Here is a 10508-nt window from a genome sequence, read left to right on the forward strand (position 1 = left end):
GTGTGTCCCCTCCCCCCCCCCCCCCCCCCCCCCCCCCAAGGCCAGATCTTCCACTGTTAGAGATCAGCAATGAAGTTGAGGGAGGTCTGGTTACTGATACCTGCTGAAGATCCCACTCAGTCTTTCTTTGTGTGGCCTCCCTGTCACACTTTGATATGGCTGAGAGTCCTTTTGGGGACGACAGGTTCATTTTTCTTTTACCCCTGTGCGGTGTCTAACTCTCACTGAAAATCATTTTTACGCAGAGAGAGCACATCCCTGCTTTATTAACATCAGCAACAACAATGCAAACCATTCAGAGCTTGTTAAAAAAACTTTTACTTTTCATGGTACAGCAGAATTTGATGTGGAAGGAGAGTAATTGGACCAACTGCACTGTCAGAGACTTGAGACAAGGACCCAGGTGTATTTATGACCGGTCTGTTGCTAAAACCCACAGATCAGAGTATTTTGGATTAAGAAATGTTAACTCAGAGCCTTGGCTACATTAAAACTTTTGCACAAGGGTGACAAAATGCTGGGAAGGCCCAGGTCCCTGAACACAGCCTGGCATCCCTCTCCCACAGCTGGTGCCTGGCTGCTTCATATTGCAGTGGTACAAGAGCTTGATAGGGATAACAGAAATCAGTTTTAATTGTGTTTAAACCAGTATGTCTTTTGCTAGGCTGATCTTAAATCAGCTTATTAACACTGTTTTCTAATGCTCACAAAATACACATGCTTCTTTTATCCATTGCAACATGCTCTAGTTTATCTACCATGGTTGAAATTCATTCTGAATTAGGAGCCAGAACAAAGAACTGTTCACTATCTACATCTCACCAAAGGCCTAATGTGGAGGGCAGGGGGAATAAAAGAATTGCAAAGCCTTTGTAGTAACCCAGTCTAGAAACTGATTTTATCTTTAAAGCTGTAGCTGTTCCCTTGCTGTTAAATCTTATTTCACTCTCTGCTGGTTTCGGAGCACGTATAAAGAATATGTATTTGACATTACCATTTTTTTATTTTGTGCTTTTGCATGAAAAATCCTTGCCCTTTCCAGGTATGTTTCTATGTGTGTAATGTTAGATTGGATCCTATGATCATCTGTGTGTAAAAAAAAAAAAAAAAAAAAAAAGTCACAAGTTAGAAATGGAAAAGGGTTAATAAATTGCCCACTGTATGATGCTGTTAATATACTTCATCTGAATTCTACTTTTCTGTCTGTAATGGTCTACCTTCTAAAATGTAATTAACAAACATATCCATTTTAGTTTTTCATTCTGATACTAAAAATAGCACAGCTGCTTTCTCACAAACTAGTGCTGCTGGTCTTGTGAAATTAAAATCAGAGGACTGGGAAGAAATCTAAAAGCACTGTGCTTAAAACACAGCTATGTCTGGACCTGGCCACAGAGAATATGAATGACATTAAAATAGTGTCATGCAGAAGGGGTGTCGTTTAGGAGCCATGATGAATTTTTCTGGGAAAGTTGCATGGTATCAGAATTTCAAATTTCTTTTACACTGAAAATCTGAATGGTCAACGTCTGAGAAGGACACAGAGCACAGTATGACTTAGCAATACCTTCTCTTGTGTATGTTTTGTTGTTTAGTTTTCTTTAAGTGCATTTCTGCATTTAATGCACACTGTTGTTAAAAGAATATGGGAACCAATGGCACCTTTTGGTCTTTGTGCAAAAGAATAGTGTGTGTGTGTGTGTGGGATACGTTCACCCTTAAAGGCTGGATTATGCCAGCGTATGGGAGTGGAAAGCTCTGTTTATTGCGGGAGAGGCTTTTTCCATCTGCTGGAAATGAAGCAGAAGGGGGTTAGTTTGACAACAGAAGGGAAAGTTTCACTTCATTCCCTAAGAAGTTCATTGTTTCCCTATGTGGAGTTTGGTTTTCATTTAGCGTCACGAACCTTACAGTGATTCTGCCTAACAGTGAGCTTTCTGCTGGCAGGCAGAGATGGGGACTGCAGTTTGCAGGGACAAGAGGCTGCTATGGCTGCCTTTTTTTTTTTTTTTTGCAAAGAGCGAACACATACAGCACTGGACTTTGAGCCAGTGCTGGTGGCTGACCTTGTCTCCAACAGAGTCAACGATGAATCCCTACATGTGTGCCCAGGGGCAGAATTGTACCTCTTTTTCAGACAGGCTTGAAGAGGTGCCTCTTCAGATCTTAGGTCTAGGTAAAAAAAAAAATTTATTTTAGCTGTTAGTGGTACAGTAAGAGGTAAAGCCCTGAGCCTATTCCTGCCAATAGAAATTTTGTCTTTGGTATGCTCGCAGCCACCAACCTGTGTTAAACAGAGAGGCCCCATCCCATGTTCTTTGGAATCTGTCAGACCAGTTACAACTGAAATACTCACATATCTAGAATTAGGCTTTTAGCTGAAGTACCTTACAACACAAGGACATTAGGGCGTACATGACTGCTTAAATGCAAAATTACCACAGGGACCCAAATAGAAGGAATTAAATGTGAGAAGCCTGAATAACTTGTTTAAATTTAAGAAGTTAAAAATGAAAGCTGTGAAGTCTGTTAAATTATCACGCCCTTATCTCTGTCCAATGCAAAATTGCTCTGCCTGTAATGTGTTCTGTGGGTCTTTGTCTAGACTTTGTGTGTCTAGAGAGACATCGGTCTTCATGATGTTGTACCCAAATGGCACGGCTAAGGGTTTGCATGGACATTTTGTCAATATTTCAAGCTACCAATGTAGCTGTATAGCTAGGGCAGAAGGTTAGTCTGAAGCTCTCAGCATCATTTTCAGGTCCACAGAGCTTCAGCCTTTGAATTAATATAGTGGACATTTTCCTCAGCAGAAGGCAGTGCCTTGCTTGTGTGGTTCTCTCTCACCCAAAGAAAAGTGTTGGAGAGGGAAATACAGGAGGGATAATGATGTTTTTTGCTAACTGGATAAAGCCTCTGAAATTAACAGCAGCTTCAGCCCTTCTTTTCCCTTTTCATTTGCCCAGGATGATGGCACCCCAGCGAAGACATCTGCAACCCCCACTGAGAGCTGCAGTGCAGCACTGCGTGTATTTGACAAGCTGAGTTCGACACTCAGTGTGCAGAGTGTCAGTTTGTCAAATACCCCAAGTGAGGCATTTGCTGAGCAACGCGGCGGCACACCGAGGGGACCGGTTCCTTCCTCCCACTCGGGCAGGGGCCTTCCTGTCCGTATTCCGGTCCTCTCCAAAAACCCAGCAAGGTATTGAACAACACATCCCATCGTTACTGAACACTTGACTCCGATCCTGTGCTGTCAGACTTCCCTTCCACCCCAATTTTGGAAGTCCCTATCACGGTAGTTCTCCTAATGGCAAATCTGTACAGAAGTGGTGCTGGCACAGTTTCTGGGCATTGTAAAGGCAGAGAATTGGGCCCTGGCTCCTTATTCTTTGCAGCCAAAGACAATGCTGTTCTCTTCCACAGCATTAACTAGCCAGCTGTTAATCAATAATCTTGCTCAGTTAACAGGGATTCTGGCAACTGTAATCACAACATCATGGGTAAGGGCAGCATTATCCATAATACAGAATCTTTTCTTTGGACATGTAGGAATCTTTTTTTTAATTTGAAGTTGGAGGACAAACTAATAAGGCTGCTGATAACTTCCCTATATCCCATTAGCCAGTGAAAAATGCATGTTTGCTCAATCTGTTTTTGAATTAGGCCATGGAGTCCATCGCTTCTCCTTGAAGCCTTGTTGTTTGGAGAAGACTCCTTGTTTTGGGATAGTTATTCCTAGTCAGCACTTGCAGCAAGGTTGCTTATTGCTTTTCTTGCCATTCTGCTATTTAGTTAAAGTAATTCCCTCTAAATCATCCCACTTGAAGATCTAATGATTGGTAAGCATTTTTAGTCACTGACTTGTAGCACATCAGATCTGCAACTTGAGGTATCTCAGGGTGGGGGGAATGACAGAGGGAGAGTGCCCAACCCAGTTTGACAAATCAAACTCTCTGAAAGCATTTAGCATTGAAAACTCAGAAACTAAGAAAAAATCCCAAGACCCTCCTGACTTGTTTTAGGACAGTACCACCAGCAAATTTTGCAATGTTTGACAATATTGATAAACTTTAATACTAAGCTTTTGGGCTTTTTGTTGCAACTATTTCTTGCTAAATATTTTGAAGAAGCTGGAGTTTGTACAAAGCTGGGACTAATGAATGTATAACATTGCCTAAGCAAATTGTGTTCTGCTTTTTGAATAGGTCCTATCAGTAGGGCTTACTGTGCACTTCTGGCCAAACACGGTCTTACTTGTTATGACTCATACTCCTGTGGTCTCTCTCATGCACCTACTTATGACTCACAGACATCACCCTGATCTTTATCACTGAGGTCAGCTTCAAAAGAGAACAAAGCCTATTATTTCAGGGTTTGTTTTGTCCCCAGTGGATCCTAAATGTAGCAGGCAGCTGTGTCAACCCCAGCCCTTTCTGCCATGACAGGCCTCAAGGTTTCAACAGACCTAAACTCTTCTGCACCACAACTAGCACCACAGTGCTGGTTTATGCTCTTCATCATTGTTTTCTCATGCATTTCCAGTTCTTGCTTTCAGTAGTTTGCCCCTCTGCTTTTTAGATAACTCCACACCCCCTGTTCCTTTGAGATGGCTTGGGGGAAGGGGAAGAAAATTAACCCCTTCCTCTCTTGCAAGCAGAAATTTCAAATTATGGTGGGACAAATTTCTCTGAGACTTCCTCCCCCTACTCCCTGCTGAGAACAGCAGGTTCAGAAGGGCTCTGAAGGCCAGGGCAAGCCTGGCAAGTGTAAAAGCCAACAGGTCCCTTCCGTTATATGTGCACTTCAGTTGCTCTGAAGCAAGGGGAGCTGCAAGTCTCATGACATTGTGCTGGACACTAGAAATAGCGTGTTTTTTGGAGGCAGTGTAGTTTCAGAGCGGAAGCTGAGGTTTCCCTTCTGTGCTGGAGCAGAGCTGGCACTCGGCAGATGAGTCACATCACTGGGTGAGTGACCAGCGCAAGGAAAGGAGAAGTTCTCTCGTTTGGCAGTGATACAACAAAGCAAAGCCCTCTGTGACTGTCAGAAGAAAGATGTTCTGTTTCCAACAGGTTTTACTACAAACATGTCAAAAATATAAATAAAAAAATAATTGCACACTTGCTGCATAGGGAGAAACAACCTCAGCACTAGAGAGATGCTTTTGTGTTTCCACTGTTCTGCTGCTTATGATCAAAGCCGTTTTGCTGCCCGAACTAGAGGCAGTGCCAACGTGGGGTACATAGCATCTGCTCCAACTGGGACATCTGCTACCCCTGTCTTAACTCCTGTTGCCTTCTTCCTCTGCAGCTTCTCCCAGGCTTCAGGTCTTCTGAGGAAGTTGCCCAGATGTCCTCAGAGCAGACCAGCGCTGGGAGGAATTGAAAGTTGGAAAAATCATGGTGTTACATAGTCAGGGAACTTGGAGCTGAGAGCTTATAATGGCAGCAAATCTTGCATAAAACATTAGGCTAATTGAAAATGAAGGAAGATGGGACTTGGGGGGGGGGGGGGGGAGTGCCATGCCTTGTGTTTTGGGCCTGGATGTGCTGATGTGAGGCTGGGGAAGCTGAGAAGTTTTCAGTTCCCTTCCCACACAGCATCGACCTTGCACCACACACTTCTGCCCAGCATGAGGATGGTTGCAGCTCCCTGTTCCCCTCATTTCTTTTGTTTTGCACCACCTCTGAGATCACTGACACCAGCGGCTGCTGCTCCAGCCCCGTGTCTCCAAGGCCACCTTCTGGGAGGGTATGCACTAGCTACAGCAAATGCACTGCTGTGTGGGGTGGATTACCTTGCCCCAGGTGCAAAGCAGGAGAGACCCTCACACACACTTCTAATGGTCCCTGCGCTTCTTGCCCTTGGTCAGGGCACAGCTCCCCTCCTCTCCAGCTGGGACAGGGGAGCTGGCCAGGTCTGGGAGCTAAGACACCAGTGCTTGGAGTGGGGCCTAGGACTGCCATCGTCCCTGCAAGGACAGGCAGGCACTGCTGGCTGCAGCCTGCCTCCCCTGGGAAGCGCAGCAGCCTGATGCTGCAGCACAATCATCCCTATGCATCCATTGCTGTGTTTATGAAACCTTCATAGTACAGGCAGGAGACATTCCTCTCTGATCTTGCCTGATAATCACCTGACATCCCGAAGAAGCGTCATTGTAATTCAGAGCACTAAAGGCAAAAGTGAGGCTCTTCTTCCCAGTGCTCAGGCCATAAAAAGCTACGTGAACCTGCTGTTAGGCTGCTGACCTGGGAAGGGAAGATCCATGGCAGCTGAGACAAAAGCCATATGGGTCCAAGTCAGTGGAGGCTGGTACTGATTTAATAAAAGCCAATAACTCTTCCTAAAAATTTGCTTTGCTAAAGCCAAGTGGCATCCCCCCTCCCTGCCCTGGGTCTGCCTGCCAAGCCTGTAGGACAGAGGGACGCTGGCTGTAGGTCTCCGACAGACAGAGAGGGCAGAGCATGGCAGCAGCACCCCGGCACATGTAAGATGCAAGTGATTAATACTGAGGAAGCAAACTAGGCTGTTGCATAACAGAGCGTATTGCAGGAAATGCAGGCACAGCTAAGTATGCAGCCTTGCTGCTTTTGTAAAAAGGAACTTTTCTTCTGTTTCATTTTTGCCAGGGATCTAGGAATGCCCTGGGGTGGGTTTAAGCAGCGGTGACAGATGGCATACTCCACAGCAAAGCCTGCACCCCATTAGCAAGGGGCTCACAGTCTGGGGGCTCCTCATCAGGACTGCACAAAATCCAGGGTTAGTGAAAGTGATGGGGTTTGCATTACAGACAGTACAGTTCTGCCCTCCTGCTTGAGATGAAGATCTTAGAAATGCGAAGTATGGCCTTGTAGCTCAGGACCCACTTGGCAAAAAAGGAAAAGCCAAAATGCACATTCCAAGAAGTCTTAAACCTAATGTAGGGCATGCAGGCTGCTTATTTTTAAGCTGATCTCATGATTTTTAGAGCAGTCAGCAACAGAAGTACCGCTGATCTAGAAGACACATGGGCTAAACAGCTCCAAAGCCTGCAAGCATCAGAAGAGGAGGAAGATAATGGCCCCCCCCCCTCCAATTTCTTCAGCATACATCTGCAGTGCTTTGTCACTTCTCCTGCCTTACAGAGGGCTCCTTCAGCTTCAGGCACCCTCTTTCAGAGGCGGTGTCTCGCTCTAAGCCCTGACATGCTTCAGTTGAGCAGAGCTATTTCTTTCCCCACAGGACCTCCAGTGCCACTAATGGACCTGGACCCCATCTCTCACCCCCCTGTTCACAAAGCATCCCCCATTGCTCCTGGAGGATTAGCCTCCTCCTCCTCTCTGAGGCTGCAACTGCGGCATGCCCAGCTGTCACCCAGGTTGGCCATGGAGCTATTTTCCACTTGGAAGGGAATATTTGATTTGAGTCTCTGAGAGCCAATATATAGGGAGTTGCAGAACTTTTTTTTTTTTTTTAAAATAACTAACTGCTTTTTAGAGCAAACCAATGTGTTAAGCAATGGCATGAAATTAAAGAAGTCAAGGATTTTTAACTCCTGAGCTAAATCACATGCAAGTTTGTAACATCATTTAGATGACCTCTCTTTCCAGGCTCTTGAGCATTATTTAGCCTTCTGCTGGCAGTGACAGAAGACTCAGTAATAAGCATCCCCAGAGTCCTTCTAACCTCTGTCAGTGATTTAGTAGCACAACACTTTACACCCTGCTGTGAGTGATAAATTCCTAAAAAACCCCTAGAACTAGATGAAGCATCTGGAGGAAAGGTGCTAACGGCAAACCTTCTGCCCTAAATATGCCCAGCTCAAGCACTGATGCTGCTAACCAGCTCACTAAAATGAGAGTTTTCCCATTGACTCCAGGCCTCAGCCTGATGTCATCAGTGTTCGGAGCACTGTGTCTTACCGGGCTCTCACTGCAGTAGTAGGTGGCTGCAGGTTTGTGACTTTGCACACTATGACCCTAACAACTAGCTTTGGGGGCTCTGGTGACGTGTAGTCATGTGAGGAGTCTGGGGTGGGCTGACTTGATGCCCCCCGCCCCCTTGTCTCCTCTTTAAAAGGGAAACCCAAGTCAACCTTCCAAGTCAACCTGTGGCCACGACTGTACCCCTGCCTGTTCTGCAGAATTAAATCGGAAGACTGAGAAAAAGCATACATTTGCAAGCAACAGAAGAATGACAGTGCTGGATGGTGAAGTACCAAGGAGGTCAGAATCCATATGCAACAAAATCCTTTGAAGCCTTTTGTATTTTCCCTGGGAAAGAAAATACATTGCACTAATAAAGCACTTTTCAAGGCATTTTACAAACATGACCACTCACAGCATCTCTGTGACATAGGTCAGCATTAATATCTCTTTTGTAATCAAACAGATTGACTGGTGTCCCACAGAGTGAATGAGTGTCAGTCTGTAGCATCCAGGGAGGCTCCTTGCTCAATCATTATTTCAAATGACTCAAATGTCTATTTTGTTACACCTCTGGCCCCTACCCTGTAAAAATAAAATGCTAGCATTTCCTTCAACACCAGTTCTGCTTTTCCAGGAGAAAACCAGACGGTGGCAGTTAGGAGGCTCAACACCTACAGGGCCATTCCTTCTTCCTCTAAGCAATGAGCTCCAGTCTGATAGCAAAAATGACATTCCTGGGACATTCCCCCCCCCCCCCGCTTTGTGGTCCCTTTGCCATGCTCTAACAAAAAAGACTCAAGGACAAGCAGGATGTACAAGCAGTATTTGTTGAGCTGTAAAAGCCAGAGGATGCCCATTTCCAGCACAATCAATCCCTGGCTCCTCGCAGTCTGGTATGTCCTAACAGGGGAGCATGCACGTGCTAGTACACCTTGCCATTGTTATAGGCTAGCAGCATTGCACCCAGCTACACCTTGATTTGCACGCTAAAGGTATTTGTGTTTCCACTCCTTCAGATCCTCTCTTCCTCACTTTGGTCCTTCAGGCTGCTCAGAAATTATTTGCTCTATAAAAGTAGGTAGATGACCACTTGGCTGAGAGTTTCTGCACCAATGGGCAGGGCCTCATTTGCCAAAGCCCGAGAAGGTCATGCAGTTCCTCTGCATTAAAGAAAGCAGTGAGGCTGGTATATTTATCAGAGCAGAAGGCAGACAGGAAGAAGAGTTTCCTCTGGTAAAGTTTACCATCCAATATCTGCAGCTCTGCATGGCTGCTCATGTGGAAAAGCTGGTACTCTACTAAATGCTTTCATATTCTGATTCCATTGCATTCACCAGGTTCTCATACTCAGGATTTTTCCTGATGCATATGCTGTCATGGCCGTTGTCTTTCATGGTGAAAGTGTCATTGGATGTTTCAGTCTTAGAATTTGTCTCCTTGTGTAGGTGCTTAACAGGGACTTCCACATCAGTCCCCGGTCTCGTGACATCTGCAGTGCTATGGCTGAAACAAGAGAGACACTATTGAGAAGAATGACTAAATCAGAAGTCATTTGATTTACATCTTAGTCAAAGACAAAATGTACCACATATAATCTGTGGAACAGCAAAATTTATATTAATCTAGTGAGGGCCTGGGAGGCTCTGAAAGACACTAGAAAGTAACATTAAAAGAATTGCACACACAAAAAGAAGCAATAAACAGTTAACATTGGTACCATAAACTCTCATGGCATTAGCATATTATACTCAGAGGAGTTACCAGCAGACAGTCTAGCCTTTAGAAAGTAACTACCAGTAATAATTGGGAAAAATGGCAATGTGTGAAGCTACAGATGGCTAAGGTATGTCTCTGAATAGGAAAGCAGTATGACAGGATTAAAGGTTGAGATTAGGACAGGGCAGAAGATGTGTTTGTACAATTGTAAGCAAATAGGAATTGCACAAAATAATACTTGGATAAGCACTGGGATGTGTTTCTTAAAAAGAAAGACATGTATAGAAGGAATTTATCTCTAGAGAAGAGCTGGGAATTCCTGTCCTTTGCCTTGTGAAATAATGGTGGGAATTTACTACAGAGAGCAGTTTTCCCACGGCACCTGCAAGGCAGAGTGAAGGACCCAGAATATCTTTCTCTCATTCTAACATATTAAAGAACAGACTCTTGCTACCTCCCTCCCGCACCAAAATGTTAATGTCCTCATGCTGCTAAGTAAAAGGGCTGTCAAGGTATTCAGGTCCTCCCCCTGCCAAGTCAAAGAAATCTTTGGCTTTTCACTGAGCAAAGAGGCTTTTTGGAAACAGACATCAGCCCTCAAAGTCTTCTTAACGTCCCAGGTGAAAAACTGTACTCACAAAGTGACTTCATAGAGAGGTTCTGGGAAAAAAAAAGAGGAATCGAAGATGTGCATCGACATGTTTTATGTCTCACAGAAAAAAAAACCCAGCTATTTCTAGGTATTCCCACCTTCCGGAATCACCCTCCCAGCCTGCCTCTCCCCACAAGTGACCGGCTGGGGCCGACGGGGCCGGGGATGGGGACGTCGGGGCCGGGGATGGAGCTGCGGGGAGGGCCGTCCGTCCGTCCGTCCGTCTGCCCTGC

At 45.1% G+C, this 10508-nt stretch overlaps 1 protein-coding gene and 1 long non-coding RNA gene across 2 annotated transcripts in view; one reads left to right on the forward strand and one right to left on the reverse strand.

Annotated features, from left to right (window-relative positions):
• The window catches only part of LOC104834776, an 11876-nt gene extending 3405 nt beyond the window's left edge, over positions 1-8471 (forward strand). Inside the window, exons 2-3 of the long non-coding RNA XR_774651.1 lie at positions 2967-5704; positions 5984-8471. This is a non-coding gene — a long non-coding RNA (uncharacterized LOC104834776). The remainder of the gene's footprint in view (positions 1-2966; positions 5705-5983) is intronic.
• Positions 8472-9205: 734 nt separating this feature from the next.
• LOC104834853 (endothelial cell-selective adhesion molecule-like) overlaps positions 9206-10508 on the reverse strand; it is a 7043-nt gene continuing 5740 nt past the window's right edge. The window contains exons 5-6 of the mRNA XM_010572519.1: positions 10387-10504; positions 9206-9410 (exon numbers count right to left, since the gene is read on the reverse strand). Coding sequence (XP_010570821.1) covers positions 9206-9410; positions 10387-10504 — 323 coding nt within the window. The remainder of the gene's footprint in view (positions 9411-10386; positions 10505-10508) is intronic.

The sequence above is a fragment of the Haliaeetus leucocephalus genome, unplaced genomic scaffold (genome assembly GCF_000737465.1).
Source record: "Haliaeetus leucocephalus isolate CR32 unplaced genomic scaffold, Haliaeetus_leucocephalus-4.0 Scaffold340, whole genome shotgun sequence".
NCBI lineage: Eukaryota > Metazoa > Chordata > Aves > Accipitriformes > Accipitridae > Haliaeetus > Haliaeetus leucocephalus.